General features: G+C 42.7%; 1 protein-coding gene across 1 annotated transcript; it reads left to right on the forward strand.

Annotated features, from left to right (window-relative positions):
• Positions 1–892: 892 nt before the first annotated feature.
• LOC117487531 (protein NLRC3-like) lies at positions 893–18,455 on the forward strand (the record flags this gene model as incomplete). The annotated part of the gene is made up of 12 exons (XM_034136166.1): positions 893–2,673; positions 3,210–3,374; positions 4,155–4,325; positions 5,229–5,399; positions 6,206–6,502; positions 7,205–7,274; positions 7,356–7,402; positions 7,785–8,002; positions 9,405–9,664; positions 16,168–16,284; positions 16,404–16,545; positions 17,713–18,455. Coding segments are annotated over 12 exons (3,828 nt in total), but the record flags the coding sequence as incomplete, so codon positions are not given.
• Between the last annotated feature and the right edge of the window lie 3,148 nt (positions 18,456–21,603).

The following is a 21,603-nucleotide window of genomic DNA, read 5'->3' on the forward strand; positions in this document are numbered from 1 at the left end:
ACTAACAAAGGACTTAGATACTGACAAAGCACTTATATACTGACAAAGCACTTATATACTAACTAAGCACTTATATACTAACAAAGGACTTATATACTAACAGAGCACTTATATACTAACAAAGCACTTATATACTAACAAAGGACTTATATACTAACAAAGCACTTATATACTAACAAAGCACATAGATACTAACAAAGCACTTATATACTAACAAAGCACTTATCTAAAGCCTGTTGAGTTTCACTTGAAATGGTTTGGCTCTATGAAACCTGATGTACTTATATGATTCTTCAAGTTTGTATCGTCTTGGTCGAATGCACTTATTGTAAGTCGCTTTGGATAAAAGCGTCGGCTAAATGAAATGTAATGTAATAATAACGGCCGCCCAAGTATATTTCACAACCTATTTAGGTTTTTTTTTTTTTAACCGTCTGCGAGCACTACGCCATCTGCGATCGATGAACTAGTGGACAATGATCCCTCGCTCTACGCCTCCTGTACCTGTTCGCTCTGCCATCACGTGAAGGGTCCGCTAATAAGCGACCAACAGAAAGGGAGACCAGGGAGTCAAATGTTGTTGCACATCACTCATGCGCAACTGCGCCACAATTATGCGCTCTGCAGTAACCCCGCTGCGACGCTCCGGCAAACTAACAGTTCCAGAGCGTGCTCCATTAGCACCCCCCCCCCCCCCGCTCATCGTGCACGGCTACCATCACAAGTATAATTCTGTGGGAAACACTGCTGTCTCCTGGTGTCTTCAGGCCTGAAAACAGGATTCTTCCTGTTGTGTTGTACATAATATAAGTTCATTTAAAACATTTTTTTCATTCTCACGTTTCCTTCTCTTCCAGCAGAACGTGGTCTGCAGGAGGTTTTAGATGAACATAGGCTCAGTCTGAGGAGGAGTTGTGAACGTGTGACTGAAGGAACTGATGAAAGTGAAACCCTCCTCAACAGGATCTTCACTGAGCTCTACATCACACAAGGCCAGAGTGAAGAGGTTAATACCCAACATGAGGTGTGGCAGCTGGAGACAGCTTCCAAGAAAGAGACCCTCCATTACACTCCAATCAAGTGCCAGGACATCTTTAAAGCCTCACCTGACCAACAGACTCACATCAGAGCGGTCCTGACCAACGGAGTCGCTGGAGTTGGAAAAACCTTCTCAGTGCAGAAGTTCACTCTGGACTGGGCCGAGGGTTTGGGAAACCAAGATGTCAGTCTGGTGATCCCGCTCTCCTTCAGGGAGCTGAACCTGATCAAAGGTGAGCAGTACAGTCTTCTCAGGCTGCTCCATGTTTTCCATCCAACCTTACAGAAGCTCACAGCAGAGCAGCTGGCTGTCTGCAAAGTGCTGCTCATCTTTGACGGCCTGGATGAAAGCAGACTTTCTCTGGACTTCAGAAACAATGAGGTTGTGTCTGATGTCTCACAGCAGTCCTCAGTCAACGTGCTGCTGACAAACCTCATCAGGGGGAAGCTGCTTCCCTCGGCTCTCGTCTGGATAACTTCCAGACCTGCAGCGGCCAATCAGATCCCTCCTAAGTGTGTGGACAGGGTAACAGAAGTACGAGGCTTCACTGACGCCCAGAAGGAGGAGTACTTCAGGAGGAGATGGAGTGATGAAGACCTGTCCAGCAGAATCATCTCTCACATCAAGAGCTCCAGGAGCCTCCACATCATGTGTCTGATCCCAGTCTTCTGCTGGATCACTGCTGCAGTTCTGGACCACATGTTGACTACAGACCAGAGAGGAGAGCTGCCCCAGACCCTCACTGACATGTACTCACACTTCCTGCTGGTCCAGACCAAGAGGAAGAAGCAGAAGTATGAAGAGGGACATGAGACGAGTCCACAGCAGCTGACGGAGGCTGACAGGGAGCTTCTTCTGAAGCTGGGGAGGCTGGCGTTTGAACATCTGGAGAAAGGAAACATCATGTTCTACCAAGAAGACCTGCAGCGCTGTGGTCTTGATGTCACCGAGGCCTTGGTGCACTCAGGAGTTTGTACAGAGATCTTCAAAAGAGAGAGTGTGATATTCAAGAAAACAGTCTACTGCTTTGTTCATCTGAGCATTCAGGAGTTTCTGGCTGCAGTCTACATGTTGCACTGTTACTCCAACAGAGACACAGAGGTACTGAAGGACTTCCTGCAGGGAGACTTGGACGATGACAACAGTGATAGCAGTGATCAGGAGTACCCATCCCTGGATGTCTTCCTAAAGAGAGCCATGATGAAATCCCTCAGAAGTGAAAATGGCCACCTGGACCTGTTTGTCCGCTTTCTCCACGGCCTCTCTCTGGAGTCCAATCAGAGACTCTTAGGAGGCCTGCTGGGTCGCACAGACAACAGACCAGAAACCATCCAGAGAGCCATCAGCAACCTGAAGAAGATGAGAAGTGATGAAGTCTCTGATGACAGGACCATCAACATCTTCCACTGTCTGACAGAGATGAAGGACCACTCAGTACATCAGGAGATCACAGAGTTCCTGAAGTCAGAGAACAGATCAGAGAAGAGACTCTCTGTGATCCACTGCTCTGCTCTGGCCTACAGGCTGGAGATGTCAGAGGAGGTTCTGGATGAGTTGGACCTGGAGAAGTCCAAAACATCAGAGGAGGGACGACGGAGACTGATTCCAGCTGTGAGGAACTGCAGGGAGGCTGTGTGAGTCCAGATGTGATTCACTTTATAGATTAGTGTAGATAAGGATTTTAGTTTTTAAAATAAACACACTATACAACTTGTTGCTGTTTCACATACTGTGAGAGCAAAATTGAATTAATACAATTATTCTAATCATTTTAAAATGTTACAGTTTTTTCTTCTCTTCATTTTCCTTGTCAAAATAATATGAAGGATGTTTTATCACAGCAACATGTGATCAGAACATACAGAATAACTTTACATATGTCATTGAATGCAGTAAAGTTATTATGAAATGATTGCAGTTTCTTTATCGTTAAATTAGACACAGAGCAATATGTGATTTATGTTGACTCTAGTCTTCTCTAGTCTAGAAGGTAGCTAGCAAAGAGGTGACAGACATGGGATCAGATCACACTCTACCAAATATTAAATAGACTAACATCCAGTGGTAATCAGATCATGAGATTCAAAATGTTTTTCCTCAAATGCATGAAGTAAATATGTTGTTTCCTCTTTTGTTATATAAACAAATTCTGTAATATGTGTTCTAACAGAATTCCTGACAGTGGATTCTTAGACTGGGAAGTCGTGGCCTCAGCTCTGAAGTCCGACTCCTCCGATCTGAGAGAGCTGGAGGTGAATGTAGACCTGCAGGATTCAGAGGTGGAGCAGCTGAGTTCTGGACTAAAGAGTCCAAACTGTAGACTGAAGACTCTGAGGTCAGATCACTGGCTGTAGTTCATGTGGTTTTGTACTGTATTTATAATTGATATATTTATAATTCCATCATTTGCCTGAGTACAAAGATATTTGAATAAGTTCACATTTCTTTCTAAATTGCTGAATATTTGACAAGAATAACAGAAAGCAGAGAAAGTAAATGTGTGAGGGGACAGTGTGTGAGCTTCCACAGACTCTCACTGTGCTCCATGAGTCAGTGAAGATGCTGTCAGTACTGATGAGCTGTGAGGGAGATGAAGGAGGTTCTTCTGATGCATTATCAATGCATTTATAGTTATCTACTATTACATTTCTAAAAGTATCTTCATCATTTTTGACATTGGCATCTGAACCCTCTCCAGGTCTGAAAAGATGATGAGACTTTGAACTCTCTCAAGCAGGACCATTGTTCTCTGAACTTACATGATGTGTTCTTTATTCAGACTCTGGTGCTGCTTCTTTGTAAACTCTGTGATCTTGAGTTGAATCAGTTTCTGTGGGTTTTGATTTGTCTGGCTGCACATCACGAGTTAGTGTAGAAGGAGCAGAGTTTATGATGTGAAGTCACCACTTTTTATTGAAGGTGAAGAACGTTGTCTTTCATATTAATGACAGCTCTTTTCACTTTTTGGATCTTACTGTTTTTAACCTGTCGGGAGTGTCCACTTTATAAACGTCTACATTCTCTACTTCTCCAGCTATAATCAGATTATTAAACCTTTCATTATTTCAATCAGGAACATTGTTTTCTAAACTTACATCATGTGTTCTTTATTCAGACTGTTTAACTGCAGCTTGTCAGAGATCAGCTGTTCTGCTCTGATCTCAGCTCTGAAGTCCAACATCCATCTGAGAGATCTGGACCTGAGTTACAACGATCTGCAGGATTCAGGAGTGGAGCTGCTGAGAGATCTTGTGGAGAGTCCAGACTGCAGACTGGAGACTCTCAGGTCAGTAAGGGGTCGACTCAGTCTCTGCTGGTTCAGCAGGATTGTATTGAACACAGGGAGGTGGATGTGTTCCTCTCACTGGGGAATCTCTCCAGTTCCACCTTCCAGGCGTAGCCTAGCTTAGCACAACACATCAGTGATGTTACCATTTATCTGCAGTTTCTCCTTTTGTTCATCTCATGTTTCTTTTCTTGCGTTCTCCCAAGAACAATATAATGCAAGCTGACAATGCAAAGCCACATATCAGTCAGGAGCAACTTGTTAACAGACACATCCTACTCTGCATAATTCACTCTGATCCTTTAAACACCTGGAATTCATCTTATATTCTCCATCCGGTTTCTTTTATAAATGATATAATAAACAGATTAATACAGTTAATACACATTTATATCAACATTATTAAACACTAACCAATCATTTCAGGTTTTGCTTTTTCTTTAAAAAATGTCTGAAGCTGCATGATGCTCAAACTGACTGAATAGTTTAAACTGAAGATGCTGTGATCTATGTCTCCACTATTCCTAAAATAAATATTCTCTATTTATTTTGATCACATTTCTTCTAAATTCATCCTGACTTCTTTGTAAACTCTGTGATCTTGAGTTGAATCAGTTTCTGTGGGTTTTGATTTGTCTGGCTGCACATCACGAGTTAGTGTAGAAGGAGCAGAGTTTATGATGTGAAGTCACCACTTTTTATTGAAGGTGAAGAACGTTGTCTTTCATATTAATGAGAGCTCTTTTCACTTTTTGGATCTTACTGTTTTTAACCTGTCGGGAGTGTCCACTTTATAAACGTCTACATTCTCTACTTCTTCAGCTATAATCAGATTATTAAACCTTTCATTATTTCAATCAGGAACATTGTTTTCTAAACTTACATCATGTGTTCTTTATTCAGTCTGGTGAGCTGCAGCTTGTCAGAGATCAGCTGTTCTGCTCTGATCTCAGCTCTGAAGTCCAACATCCATCTGAGAGATCTGGACCTGAGTTTCAACGCTCTTCAGGATTCAGGAGTGGAGCTGCTGAGAGATCTTGTGGAGAGTCCAGACTGCAGACTGGAGACTCTCAGGTCAGTTCTCCATCTCTATCTTCTGTGCTGAGATGAATATGTGAGAGTTGTGTTGACTCTGAGCTGCAGACATCAGGCTGATATGATCCTGATCCTCACTGAGCATCTTAATGCTAAAGTCTACTTTCTTATTCTGTGGTTTAGCTCATTGACTGTAGCAGAGCTATGTTAAAGAAAAATCCTACTCTGCATAATTCACTGTGAACCTTTAAAAACCTGGAATTCATCTTTTATTCTCCGTCATGTTTTTAAATAAATAACATTATAAACACATGAATACAATAATTACATATTTCTATTAAAACTATCAAACACTAACAAATACGTTCAGTTGTTGCTGTTTCTAACATGTTTCTGAAGCTGCATGATGCTCAAACTGACTGAATAGTTTAAACTGAAGATGCTGTGATCTATGTTTCCACTATTCCTAAAATAAATATTCTCTATTTATTTTGATCACATTTCTTCTAAATTCATCCTGACTTCTTTGTAAACTCTGTGATCTTGAGTTGAATCAGTTTCTGTGGGTTTTGATTTGTCTGGCTGCACATCACGAGTTAGTGTAGAAGGAGCAGAGTTTATGATGTGAAGTCACCACTTTTTATTGAAGGTGAAGAACGTTGTCTTTCATATTAATGAGAGCTCTTTTCACTTTTTGGATCTTACTGTTTTTAACCTGTCGGGAGTGTCCACTTTATAAACGTCTACATTCTCTACTTCTCCAGCTATAATCAGATTATTAAACCTTTCATTATTTCAATCAGGAACATTGTTTTCTAAACTTACATCATGTGTTCTTTATTCAGTCTGAGTCGCTGCAGCTTGTCAGAGATCAGCTGTTCTGCTCTGATCTCAGCTCTGAAGTCCAACATCCATCTGAGAGAGCTGGACCTGGGTGGCAACAACGCTCTTCAGGATTCAGGAGTGGAGCTGCTGAGAGATCTTGTGGAGAGTCCAGACTGCAGACTGGAGACTCTCAGGTCAGTAAGGGGTCGACTCAGTCTCTGCTGGTTCAGCAGGATTGTATTGAACACAGGGAGGTGGATGTGTTCCTCTCACTGGGGAATCTCTCCAGTTCCACCTTCCAGGCGTAGCCTAGCTTAGCACAACACATCAGTGATGTTACCATTTATCTGCAGTTTCTCCTTTTGTTCATCTCATGTTTCTTTTCTTGCGTTCTCCTAAGAACAATATAATGCAAGCTGACAATGCAAAGCCACATTTCAGTCAGGAGCAACTTGTTAACAGACAAATCCTACTCTGCATAATTCACTCTGATCCTTTAAACACCTGAGTTGAAACTCAACGCTAAAGGGCCCCCCCTTGCGTTGGAAAGTGACGACAGGGACCCTGACACAACGTCAACATAGGCCGAGTTGTGAGTGAGAATGTGTTGTTCAGTCAGCTGCAACTCATTAACAGACACATTTTACAGTTAAAAAGTGAGTCTGTTTGTTTTTTCTATGAAGTTGTTTTGTTCCTGGACTAATGCCTAGTTAACTCTGTAATGCAGCTGAGAGCTGTGGCAGGCAGTCGTAGTGTTTGCAGAGAGGATATGATGGGATGTGAAGCATGAGATCAGGACTCTGAAGCTGACTCAAAGAACAAACACTTATTTTAAACTGGATCTCAAACTGTTGGATTGTGTTCATCCCCACAGGATCAGATATCATGAGACGATCAGATCCACGATCCAGAAGACCTGTGAGTACTGAAACCATGTCCTCCATTCATCAAGATATTGTACATTAAATCTGATCTTAAAAGGTATTTATAGTACAATAATTATTATTATTGTTTTATTATTATTTTTCTCACCTCTTCTCTCGATCAGGTGACTCCGATGTGGAACAGGAAGTGAAGACAGACACAAAGGTGAGAGAGGAGCAGCTGTACAGAGTTGAAGCTAGAACTTAACTTGATTTCTAATAAAATAAATAACTTTGTTTGTTCCAGGCTCCTGAATCCTTCTCACCTGAACACACACCTGAGTCTTCATACAGGTAACCCTATAACATGACCAAATATTATTTTAAACACATATATTCATTTCATTGTGTTTGATGTCATGTCTTTCACCTTGAGGTTTTGCATCCAATCTCTTTCCAGCAGACATGAATAAAATAATGCCTCTGTGTGTAGGATTGTTTTCTTGTACCAGTCTAGATCCTCGCTGGACTAGACATTTTGTTAAATGAATTAAAGTGTACACACACATCCTGATGCATGTGGACACATCTTCAGTGATGTTCCTGTAACCATCAGGTGTTTCAGATCTTTCAACAAACCCTCCTCCAGGTCAGATCCAGCTGGATGAACACCTGTCAGTCAGAACACAGGCCAGTGAAGGCTTCTTGTAGTAACTTGTCTCTTGTGTGTCTACAGGTTCCGGTGTCCTGGTCAAGGTGAGTTCCAGTGTGCTTCGAGTGGCCTGGTGTTCGTCATGGCTCAGGAGGCGGAGCTTCTGTACAGGACGGTCCCTTGGGATGAGAGTCTCCTCCAATCAGCTGGCAAGCAGGCAGCAGGGCCGCTGTTCGACGTGAAGAGTTCTGTTGAAGCTGCCGTCTGCCGGCTCCACCTGCCGCACAGTGAGACAGAGGAAGGTAAAGACATCTAGTGTTAACAAATACACTTATATAATGTTTAGCACCTTATAATATCCACTACCGTTCAGAAGTTATGAAGCAGCTTTATTAAACTAGTTTAACAAAGATAAGATGATTCAGACACGAAATCTGTTCTTTACATTCAAAATAGTCGTGTCCCCAAAAGAAGAAGAATGAAATCATTAAAACATCCATTTAGTCGATGTGTTTCATGACATCATTATTGAAGCAGACGATGCAATGCAGCTCTAAATACTGAGTTGGAGTGTCTTTGGGCCTCTGCAGTCTCCTCACTGGATATTAAAGACATGTAAACTGTGACCTGTCAGTCCACAGCATGTTTAGCTGCTAACAGTGCTAACTCAACGCCAGAGATGCGGTCGTTACTAAAAAAACGTAATATATTACACTACTTCGTTACTCTCTACATAAAGTAACTCGTTACTTTACTCGCAGGGCCGGCCCGCCCGTCCCTGCTGGCAGATCTATCTGTATTTTGCGCAGTATATCTCTGAACGATGCGATGGTGATTCCACTGTGCAAATGGGCAACATTTCCTCTACTATGAAGGATGCTACAAGCTTTGGTTACCGGTCCTCCAAATTCTAATTTGTGCTGCTTCGGAGTCGGCGGCGGCGCACTCACAACATCCTCACTCTGGGTTCGGGGGTCCTTAACTATTAGCTTCACCTTAGCATGTGTTCTTTGCAGGTGTTTGTTGAGGTTTGACGTGGTGTTTGCAGCAGTGGATAACAGCTTCTGGCCTGGACACAGTTTGCACCTCACCGTCACATTCCTGTCTATTCTTCGGACGAACTCAAAATAATGGGCATACCTCCACCCCTCGAAAGTTATCGCTGACTCTGCCATGTTTATGCAGCACTGCACTTTGTAACGCGTTACACCCAACTCTGCTCAACGCTAACTCACTCTAAGCTAGCAGTTTGATTAATTATTACTTTGTTATCCATCTGTTGCTCTTTCTGCTCTCTACATTGTCAGTCTGACTGAAGCATGTACAAAACAAAACAACAGACAACAACATTTATAAGTTAGACTTTCTACGCCCTGAAAGCTTTAGAAAACTCTTCACACGTCTAGAGAGTCACTCAGACATGAGACAGAACACAGTCCAGCTGTTCTGGCTGCAGATTACAAACATCTCAGCAGTCTTTAAATTAGAAAATAATTACGCATGCTCACCTCCAGAAAGATCACAGGGGGACAGAACAATAATTAAACATTAAAATAAAAGGTGGAGGATATAAACTGGTACATCCTAGTGAGGCTCCAAAGTGAATGACATCAGGTGAACATTAGCTCTGAACTAAAGTGTCATTGAATATGATGAAGCTGTTTCAGCAGCAAAGCAACAGATGACCAGCTCTTTGCTCCACAGCGCTGCTCCTGGACGGCCTGTTGTCTGTCGTCCACATCACTGATGAAGGCCTGAGCATCTTGGAGCCGCTGGAGGTCACACGCACTCACGTGGTGGTGAAGGTGCCTCACCTCTCTCTCCTCGGCATTATCTTCGATCCATTGAAAAGGTTTCTAGGGTGGCCGATAAATGGCCAAATTCTGGTGTTCCTACGACCCCCGGGCAGAGTGGACCAAATACTGGATGTACATCTTCTGCAGAACAACGTCCTTGTGGAGGAGGTAATGTGCTCACCATCAGACTAAACACTGGTTTTAAACCTGTTTCCACACACACTGCTCCTCTTCGCAAACGTTCTCGTGCTGGGAGAAGATTAAGATCTGAACTGAATCTTTTGTGTATATTGCTTGTGCAGATTTAATAATTAGTTCTTCATTATTAACATGGAGTGCCACACTCTACTTTGGTTATCAAACTCGAAGTTTACCTCAATACTTTAAAATACGTTAAAAAAGACATTAAGAAGTAGAGGCCCCCTACTGAGAGAGATAATATGATAGCAGTTGATAAAGTCAGTTGAGTAGCACTTGAAATGTGTTGGCTCTATGAAACCTGATGTACTTATATGATTCTGTTTTCTTCAAGTTTGTATCTTCTTGGTCGAATGCACTTATTGTAAGTCCCTTTGGATAAAAGCCTCAGCTAAATGTAATGTAATGTAATAGCACGATAGTTTCATTCTTTTAAAGTCTTTAAGCACGTTTTCTCTGCGGTCAGCACCAACTCTAGGCGGATGGACTACTAGTTACTTTAATACTAACTAGAAAATGCATTTCCTGCTGAAAATGCATGTGAATGCTGTAAGCTGCACACATTTGTTGTTGAATTGCAGAAAAATCTGAATATGTTATTAGTTGAATGGTTACTAGCTGCTTTTCGCTACAAAAACCAAGTAAGTGTTATAACTCAAATGCATTGCACTGACTTTGTTGAAAACTTAACAGTGACATTTTAAACTGGAAGAGTAGGAAAAATAGTGATGAAGCTTAATAAACAAGAACATGTATAGCCTAAATATCCTGAAATAGCTGAATAATGTTGTAGTTGAATGGTTTTTGTAGCTGAAAGTAGGCTGAAGGAGTTAGATATGAAATGCACGTAAATCAAATCAAATCAAATCAGGTTTTATTTATAAAGCACATTTAAAAGCGATTTTTGGTCGAGCCAAAGTGCTGTACATGTAATAAAAACACATTACTATAATCACAATAAACGACAATAAATTACAACAGATATATATAAAAAACAAAAATAAAAATAAAAACACAAGGAAAAGTCAGGAGTCGTGCTCCGCTCTGACTAGAAAGCCAGAGAGAAGAAGTGTGTTTTTAGAGTAGATTTAAAAACCCCCTAGGGTCTGGGCCGACCTCACATGGAGGGGCAGAGTGTTCCAGAGCCTGGGGCCAGCTGCTGCGAAGGCTCGGTGCCCTCGGGTTTTGAGCCTGGTCTTGGGCACTACCAGCAGCAGCTGGTCAGCAGACCTTAAAGCTCTGGCTGGGGTGTAGCGCTGGAGGAGTTCAGCTATATAGGCCAGAGCCAGCCCATTTAGTGCTTTAAAAACAAATAAAAGGATTTTAAAATCAATTCTGAACCGAACTGGAAGCCAGTGTAGTGAGGCCAAAATAGGGGTGATGTGGTCACGCTTTTTGTGGCCAGTCAGCAGACGTGCAGCTGCGTTTTGGACTAGCTGCAGGCGTTTAATTGAGGCCTGGTCCATACCCACATACAGAGCATTGCAGTAATCCAGTCTCGAGGTAACAAAGGCGTTAATAACCCTTTCTAAATCATTAAAAGATAAATACGACTTGGTTTTGGCCAATAGTCTTATTTTAAAAAAGCAGGATTTGACTACGGTGCTGACCTGCTTGTCGAATTTAAAAGTGCTAGTGAAGGTCACTCCAAGGTTCATGACCGAGGGGAGGATGTTTTTTTTGAGAGAGCCCAGAATATCAACCGGAGAGGCTGGAGGTTGCAGTCCAAAAAATATGACCTCAGTCTTGCTCTCGTTGAGGTTGAGAAAGTTTTTGCTCAGCCAGGATTTTATCTCTGCTAAGCAGTCCATCAACTGCTGTAGTGAGTGTTTGACATTTGCATTTTACGTAGTAGTATACTATAAGTAAAAGTAGTAGTAGTAGCAGCTGTAGTATAAGTAGCTGTAAAAGGAGTAGTAGTTGTATTAATAGTAGTGGTGTTAGTAGTATAAGTAGTAGTAGTAGTAGTAGTAGTAGTAGTAGCAGTAGTAGTAGTAGTAGTAGTAGTAGTAGTAGTAGTGTTCTATCAGGTGTAAGAGTCGGGAGGACCTGATAATTTATTCTGGCAAATTACTCAGACCTACTAATGAACCTAACCGAAGTTATTGAGTCTATGTAAGTTTACTGCTTGGCTCAGATCCACCAACGATCAGCAAGATCTCACCTCTATTAACTCCCCGAAGAACCAGGTTCAATTAACTGCTGTTTCAATTCAGACGACCCCCCTAAATCTGTTTAAGCGATCCCGAAGGATTTTGATATCAGTAAATGAGGTGTGGCCCTACCTAAGTGTGAGTGTGGCAGTGTGCAATCTTACCTTTCAAGCAGGAGAGGAGAGCGCAGATGTCTTTTAAGTTGTCCCAATCCAAAAGGTGGGATCAGTTTATTTGAAGAAAAATAGGTCCAAACTTATACAGGGTTTTTACCGTCTCTCGTTACAACATTATAATCATACTAAACCTATCACGCTGTGATCATGTTCTAATATGAAACTTTAATTCACAGTTTTACATTTATTACCATAATTTGTAACTTCAACTGCCCAATTCAGTTGGACATTTAAAATCTCCCGATAGAATTTAGAGGCTTTTCCTCATAAAAGACCAGTGATAATAAAAAGCACATTCAAACTTTCATTCAACAAATCAATTCACATCAATTCCATACCTTTTTTCCGACACAGATGGCGGGTACTAACATTCACAAACACACACCTATATCCCGCATGTATTCGGAGGAAGATCCTCACAGGTGGCGGGTACTAAGGCGCCGTTTACACGAGGAGAAAACTGCTTGTATCTGCATAGTTTCGCGTGCGTATAGCCCTATTATTTACACGAGGCCGATAGAAACTGACCCCACAAACGATAACGGGTCCCAAGGTGGATAGATTTGCAAACGAAACGCTCTGGGGGGTCAACCGAGTCCGTGTAATCACCTCGATACGAATATTTCCTGAAAAAATAGAGATAGCCCCACCTTTCCCCGCCTCTCCTGCTCACTGCTGTAGCAACTATCAAAAATAGCTGTGTTAATTAAACGCACAAGGGGTTCTTGAATGAAATAATATTATAAAAGGCAAACCAGAATTGTTAACGCCCAATATACTCCTTAACAAAATAAACAGAGTCAGATTTCATGCATTGATCCATTATATTGACAATTTTCCAGCCAAACAACACAAACAAAATTAAAAAGTCCGCTCTGCGATACACCAAACTTGTCTTTACTGCCTAATCCAGGCCATTATTGTTCATTGCTCCTGCGCCCGTCGGCGGCAAAAAGAGAAATGTTTATAATCCACACAAAAAAAGGAAACACGAGGACCGGCGTGTCCCAGAGGAGCGATCTCACCCGGTGTTTGTAGAGAATATCTCTCTTTCTGAGCGCGTCCTCTCCACGGAGACGTGCTTCATGGTCGGTCGATGCAATATCCACAGATTCGGTTTCTTTCAGTTAACTTCCCCGTTGCATTTATCCATTTGCTGAGGAAATTACTATATCCCGCTGAATACCAGCAATCGCCACACACACTTCCTCCTGTCAGTAGCTACTGCTAGTGCTACTGCTACTGACCATGCTACAGATATTAGTGCAAAATCTACAGCTCCTCTACCACAACCATCAGCAACAAGTGGACATGGAGAATTACATGAACTACATGTTGCTAAATACACCGCGGGGCATAAACAGAAGGGTAGCCATGGCAACATTGCAGCGGGGCTGCTCCAGGCTGCTCTTCTTCGCTGCTTTTGGTGTATTTTGGCGGAAGTTACAGCGCCACTTACAGTCCCGGCATATGTACTACAGCGTTTCCAGCGGTCTCGTTTGAACAGACACGTTAAATGAAACGAATGCATGTGAACGGAAGACTTTTATGAATACGCATACTGTGCATAAACGCAAACGTGTGAAGGAGGCCTAATACTCAAAAACACATAGCAATTCATTCCACTCATTCAACCCAGAAATTCCCTCCACTTTCAACAAAGAAATTCGAGAGATATTTACCAAGTTTGAGAGAACCTTACCGAGAGCAAAAACCCAGCTCTCAGGGAGAGAGCGTTACCGAGAGAGAGTATACCAGGGGATCCCCCCCCTCTCTCTCGCTCTCTCCAAAAAGAAAAGTTCCTCCCCATCTGCCAGTGTCTTTATGCTCGAAAATAGGATAGAAAAACCCAAAGACACCTCCTCCATACCCATATTTGTGGAAACTGGGCATGGCCTCTGATGTACAGGACTGGACATGACCAGACATATTCTATGGCTCTGGCATAAGACACATGTTTGTGTAAACAGGACATGACCCCTACTCTGCAGGACTTGCAAAATATTATTCTCGGCTATGACATAACCACCTTTTTAGGGCCTCAATGTATTTCTCCTTAAGTCAGGAGCCCCCCTCCCTGTGTACTGCTGTGAGGGGAGAGAGAAGAAACTGCCTCTTTCTTATCAGTGACACCCATAAACCATTATAGGCCTTACACACTCAATTTAACAAACCACTTTGTTTATACTGTAAATATAGAAAATCATAAAATATGAAGCATTTTCATTGTGGGTTATACAAGAATATAATTGATTATATTTGATTATAACTAACTTTCGTTTTAATTATTCAACCTGATATGGAGATCTCAACACAGGTTCAAACCCCACTGCAGTCAGCATGTCGTTGTGTCCCTGAGACACTTCACCCCAAAGTGCTCCTGTGGGGATTGTCCACAGTATTGAGTATGTAAGTCGCTTTGGATAAAAGCGTCTAACAAGTAACATGTAATGTAATGTTAGTAGTAGTTGTATGCGTAGTAGTGGTAGTAGTGGTGGTGGTAGTAGTAGTTGTAGTTGTTGTATGAGTAGTAGCGGTGGTAGTATAAGTAGTTGTAGCAGTAGTATTAGTAGTAGTATAAGTAGTAGTAGCAGTGGTAGTAGTTGTGGTAGTAGTAGTAGTAGTAGTAGTTGTATGAGCAGTAGTAGCAGTGGTAGTAGTTGTGTTAGTAGTAGTATTAGTAGTAGTATAAGTAGTAGTAGCAGTGGTAGTAGTTGTGGTAGTAGTAGTTGTGGTAGTAGTAGTAGTAGTAGTAGTAGTAGTAGTAGTAGTAGTATTAGTAGTAGTAGTAGTTGTATGAGCAGTATTATCAGTGGTAGTAGTTGTGTTAGTAGTAATAGTAGTAGTAGTAGTAGTAGTAGTAGTAGTAGTAGTAGTAGTAGTTGTATGAGTAGTAGTAGCAGTGGTAGTAGTTGTGTTAGTAGTATAAGTAGTAGTAGTAGTAGTAGTACTTGCAGTAGGAGGAGCAGTAACAGTCATAGTAGTTGTTGAAGTAGTAGGGGGCTCTTATATCTCTCTCTGTGTGTGTGTGTGTGTGTGTGTGTGTGTGTGTGTGTGTGTGTGTGTGTGTGTGTGTGTGTGTGTGTGTGTGTGTGTGTGTGTGTGTGTGTGTGTGTGTGTGTGTGTGTGTGTGTGTGTGTGTGTGTTATTGAGAGCTAAAATATAGAATAGAAGAATAAAGAAAAGGAATTAACTATTTGCTAATTTCCACCAGGCAAGACGTCTCGACGACGGGGAGTATTTGTTTAGATCAGTGGAGCAAAAAGTCCTTAAACCGTGGGTTTTGTGCCGTTAAGGTTCGTTGTGGCTTTACAACATCCTTTGCTTGTCCTCAGGTCAGAGCCGGACATTAAGTATTAAAACTGGGGAGTTTTGTCCTTGATCTTCCATTAGACATCATAGTGATGTTAGCCATGGCTAGCCAACCCTCTGGTAGTTTTTAGGGATTAGAGCCGGCATCTTGTGTGATCGCATACAGGAATTGGTCATGTGATTAATATGCATTAATTCTTTTAACGCGTCAAGGTTTCCAGATTAATCGCGAGTTTTGACACGTTAAAGGTAGGGTAGGTAAGTTTGAGAAACCGGCTCGAGATACACTTTTTGTTATATTCCATGGAATGCTCTTAACATCCCGATAGCAATGAATATCTGAAGTGCTTTGACAAAAAATCCATAAAAAAATATCATCTGTGGAAGCCGTAGTACTGTAAAAAGCACGACCAATCATTTTAGCCGGCCCGGCTAAAATAACTGGATGGCCTACCTGCCTGTCAGCCTTCCATCTGTGCACAAACTTATCTCGTGCCCTCATTGGTCATGTGCGCGTTCGTGTGTGTTGGAGGAGGGGCTCTGTAAGGAAGTGGCAGATTTTCTCCGGTTGTGTATTTTCAAATTCTAGCGATCTCGAGCCGGTTTCTCAAACTTACCTACCCTACCTTTAATGTTGACAACCCTAATAAATATATAGAGAATGTGTTGGAGTGGAATTTCATCAAAAAGTATCTAACCTATACACTTTAATTAATCTACACACAATATGTCCACACACTGTTATTCTTAATTGATTGTAATTCTTATATCTCTGTAGAGCAGGTCTGTCAACATGTTGTTTTAAATTGATCAAAATGTCCTGTTACTGAAGGTTGCTGAAAAACACAGAGGTGCTGTGAACATCACACTCTCCTCCGACTGTGAGCTGCACATTCATCACAGATACAGTGTGCACTGTGAACCTGAGGGCTTCCTCACACACCCTGAGGTGAGTCACTGATACTCTTCTAAAGAAACACAATGATCATTTACACACATTTATCTGCATGTGGATCCACAATCAGGAAAGATCCAGATCAACTTTTAACTTCTTCTTCTGGTTTTCAGAGTAAAAAATTTGAATCCAGGTTTGGACCAAATTACCATCCGACATTTCTAGTTTACCTGACGACGAGCACAGAGAAAGTGGTGTTGAAGGTCAAGGACCAAGATGGAAACGTCGTCTGGTCTTGTCCCGTATCACTGGAAGGTAAAGACTCCACCTGAGCTCAGACCCAGTGATAGACTGGATAACTCTAATGGCGCGTTTCCACTACAGCCCGCAGCCCGGTTTAAGAGGGCTGTGACGTCAGCGGCCCGTCTTTGGTTGCGTTTCCACTTGGCCTAGTACCGGCCGGCGGGTCCTAATTCACAGTTTTTCTGGCCTCATAAAATCGTGGGTCCAGGGCCAGAGACAACGAGGCTGAGTCGGGCTGAGTAAGCTAAACTAGAGAGAGCGTCGCTGGCAAGGGGGCAACAACTACAACAAGATGGACATATTTGACCGTGATTTAATTGTAATACACGTTTCAAAATGATGCCGAAGTAACAACATACTGATACCGGTTAGTAAAAACCATGAATTAATGCTTTGTCAAGTCTGCAGACAGACGGCAGGGGAAAAACCTTTTAAAATGCTTGTTTTCTAAATGGAGATTGGCTAAGCTAACGCAGTATATGTTCCGACCGTCCACACTCACAACAACGGCCTACAGACATAAATAAAGCAGTGACTGTACTCACCATGACACAGGCAGTCTGTGGTTTGTACTTGTTTAACTTTTGTCTAGTTTCTGAACATATATGAGGAGCTGTGAGCTCTGAGTGCTAACAGCTAACGGCTGTGTTGTTTTTCTGGGGTCCTCTGAAGATCACGTCACGGCTCCGCCTACACTGCGTTACTATAGTTACTGCCCCAGTTCCTAAACTGTAATGGAAATGCGCCATAAAGTGAGCCAGTCCTAACGAGGCCCAGCCATACCGAGCGGGGCCGAGCGAGGCCGTGTAGTGGAAACGCGCCATAAAGCTCCATCTCATAGCCTTCTCTATTAAGGCTCCATGGCAGCGCATCATTACGACATTAAACACACAACCTGTAATATTCCTAAACTATAGTAAAAACTAGTGTTGTGTGGTGGTGAAACAGCGTGGCATCATGGGAGTTGTAGTCTTCATCTTCTAATGGTTAATTGGATACGCCGCCATTACAGGAGACCGTGATGAACGTACTGTTACCTTTAACATTACACATCTCTCTGAACCATTTGGGATAATGTACGTACACAACTCAACAAAACATGAATAACATAGGTGTAGGAGATTTTATACATTTTAACCTGTTAAGCCCTGAGCCCATTTCCCCCTGTTTATCTTCCAGGTCCAAGGCGGCAATTACCCCAGAGAAATGTCCCAGCAGAGAGCAGAGTCCCAGCAGAGAGCAGAGTCCCAGCAGAGAGCAGCGTCCCAGCAGAGAGCAGCGTCCCAGCAGAGAGCAGAGTCCCAGCAGACCAGAGGCTGCGCTCAGTTCGGACAGAGTTCAAAGAAAGAGTGTCTCCACCTGTCCTGAAGGACCTTCTGGATAAACTCCTTGAGTCTGGAGTTATCAGTGAATCTGAAATGGAGTCGGCCAGAACCAAATCCCGAAATGACGGAGCACTTGAGGTGCTGGACGTGGTGCGAAAAAAAGGAGCTGCAGCCAGCAGGGTTCTGATCGACGCTCTCCGTGAGCTGGACCCGTATCTTTACAGAGAGCTCAACTTGAGCTGAGGCAAAACCTTGTGGAGTGTGTGTGACAGTTGAAGTCTAGTCCTCTGTTTTGTTACCTGTACATGTTTCCCCTTGTCCTTGAAGGTAACACAGATTCTGAGCGAAGGCCACTTTCCTTCTCTCTTTTCTCCTGGACTCCCTCCTGAGAGCAGCTACCCGTATTGGCCTTCCTTTGGTATTATCTTGAGTTTTTTTCAAGTACATGTTTGGTCTTGGTCTTAAGTTGTTTATGTTTGCACCAGAGCTAATCCCTCTGTGGCCGTATCTCATTTCTGAGATTCCCCCTCCTCGACTCCTCGGTCCTCCGGTAGTGTCCCGGAAATGAATTTCAGCGCGCCATGTTGAAGGACATCTCATTTCTCTAAATGCACTTCGAGGACCGAGGATCGAGCGTCGAGGAGGCTCTCTGGAGGAGCTCTAACCGAGGATACACTGATGGGTCCTCCACGGCTCCTTCGTGGATGCATTTCCGACAACAGAGATGTTTCAAAGTGTCGTGACGCACGGCCGGACTGATCTCAGCCAATGACAGCTCTGCATGCATCCCCTGGATATTGTTTTATTAACTGCTTTCATCGCGACGCGATGTTTACAGAGAGAACAGCTGTGAGGTCCGTGCAGAAAGCAGAGCAGTGTGTATAATATATATCACTCAGTATAACAGGCCTACTCTCTTTATTTGCTATAGTTTAGTAGATATCTACAAACAAAGAGTCCATATTTTTCTAAGACCATTTAGTGCTTCACAAAATAAAATACACAACGGCTGTAGCCTGATTATGCTTTAGGAGCTGTAGGTGTGTGTGGTACAGTGTGTAGGTGTGTGTGGTACAGTGTGTGCGTAGATGCAGCGGACAGACAGGTCTCAGTTGGTTTGGTGTCCTCTGCTTACTTTTAATACTTGTAAATAAAACTTTTGGCCCGTAATTTATTTTCCTCATTGTAGCGACCAGAGAGGGGAGAGGGGGGGGGGTATATCCAGTCTATCTAGGTATATCTAGTGTTACGTTATTATGAGAGTGCTCTGTTTGATTCTGAAATTGTATACATTTATATAACTGTGTGTGTGTGTGTGTGTGTGTGTGTGTGTGTGTGTGTGTGTGTGTGTGTGTGTGTGTGTGTCCGCATCTGTAGCCTGTTATTGTCTCATTATACCGCACTGTGAATGAATCAAAGTAAATATATAAGTCATCATGAACACATCTGTCCATCAGACAGAGGGCTGCTGTGCCTCCTGTCATCATTAAAGGGCCCATGTCATGGCCATTTCCACTGATCATAATTACATTGTTGAGGTATACTAAATAGATTTATACTGTGCAATTTTCCAAACTCACATTGGTTTCGCATACAGCATCTCTGTCAAGCATGTGTATTCAGCAGTATTCACTTTCTCCACTAAACGACTCGTTGGAGCTCTTGCCCCCCCCTCCCTGTGAGCCTAGTGTGCTCCGATTGGTCAGCTCGGCCACTCGTTCTGATTAGTCAACCACCAGAGAGGCTGCGCCCATGTCAGTGCTTTTCCCGGCTGCTCTCAGCGTAACATCAGTCTTATCATGGCGTCGGTACAGCGGTATATTTTATATACATATATATTTTTAACTGTTGTTATAGAAGAGTGTGACGGCCCCAGGGCCTTTGTCTTACGATGGGGTGGAGCTGAAGAGGGTAATCAGCGCGATCACGGACACCTCCGGACACCTCCGGACACAGTCTCTCTCCAAAGCGGCTGCAGGAAGACTAACTCTGCGATCCTCTCAACCACCTATCTTTGCATTTACCACAATAAATGTGCCGTGGTTTTGTAAACTCGTGTATGTCTCCTTGTCTTTCCGTTGTGGCCTACGAGCTACTCTCATAACAAAGAGTAAGTTATTTTTACCCGTTATAAACTACTACTGTTTGATGAGAAATCAAATCATGGTTTGCTATATATGAATTCAGGGAAGAAAGGATAGGCCTACTAAGTATTTCCATTAAACTTTATTTTTAGAAATGTACAAAATGAACATAAATATACATATATACACACGGTATATCATTCATTCCTCCTCCTCGCATCTTGCCTGCGCACAGCCGGTGCGGTGCGGTGCCTTTTAGCACCCTCAGTAGTAGTAGAATCCCTTCCCCGTCATGGATTGTCCGCCAGGATCTGGCTGGACGAAATCAAATGCAAATCACAAAATATTAGAGAAACTTAGTTGTTTTAGATTAGTTAGTAGTAGTTGTGTAATGAACAGCTTGCCTGCTAATATGCTAACCTAGCTTTGTTTACCTTGGTAGCTAACACGATATGAACGTTAGCTTGGAGGAAAGGCAACTATAATGCAGTGTAATAAAACTACTATGAAACAAAAGCTAGTGGTTCATATTAGGCTAGCAATAACGTGTTTATAATTGCAATCGTATACGGGTATTCTGCTACCATACAATGTAACTTGCATGAATACATTGTTTTGCGCTAGCATACAGCTAGCCTCGTTAGCTACATGCAGTATATGTACGGTCACAATGTACGGTAAATAACAGTACAGTATACTGTATGAGTATTCCGTGTGTGTGACTGCAGACATTCTCCTGCCATGACAAACATGTAAGGCCATCTGCTGACATTGTAGTTGATATATTTAAACGCTAGCAACGTAGCATCACAAAAATGTTTTTCTGACCGAAACTAGCTCTAGCTCCGTGTGTTAGATCGCTACGCCAGCTATAATGTAATTACGTTTCGCGACTGACCGGCAAATCACCCGCAGTATACTGCCAATAGGTATTTTGTGTGTGAATGCAGACATTCTCCTGCTATGAGATACATGTATGCAAGGCCATCTGCTGATATTAGAGTTGATATATGGAAACTCTAGCAACTTAGTTAGCACTGTGTCAATGGCTTAGCAGTCCAACACAGTTTACACATTTAAACAGTCTTGTTTGATAAATACACAAATAACAATGCAAACTTACAGGTTGTATACCCAGATCTTCCCCTGCTCCAAACGGTCCAAACAAGCTGTGCATATCCGGCCTCAAACTGGGCAATGTTTTGGAAGCTTTCGTCTGTGAAATGCCGGTTCTTCGAACCTCTGGAGGAGGAACACGCCGCTGCTGGTGTGGCCATAGCTCTTCGGGATTGGTCCATTTCGTTCCGGGTACCGCATGACATCATGCGGTACCCGCAAGAATCAAATGGGCAGTGACGTATCTCCAACGAGGCGTTTTGGGGAGGTATTTTCTGTGTTAGAGTTTTACTCGCTACAGGGTGTACTTTGAGGGTTTTGACTCTGCACACCGTTTACATGCATAAAAACCTTCATAACACACAAGGGGACGGGTAATAACCGGAAAAGCATGACATGGGAGCTTTAATGGACGTCTCTTTAAAATGAAAGGAGAGGAGTTCTCATTTCTCTAACCGCCTGCTGCTTCCCCTCCTCTCTCCTCGGCTCCCCTCCTCGGCTCCTCCGCTCGCATCTCCTGTGGGCGGGACTAAGACACGAGGATA

Source organism: Trematomus bernacchii, unplaced genomic scaffold (assembly GCF_902827165.1).
Source record: "Trematomus bernacchii unplaced genomic scaffold, fTreBer1.1, whole genome shotgun sequence".
NCBI lineage: Eukaryota > Metazoa > Chordata > Actinopteri > Perciformes > Nototheniidae > Trematomus > Trematomus bernacchii.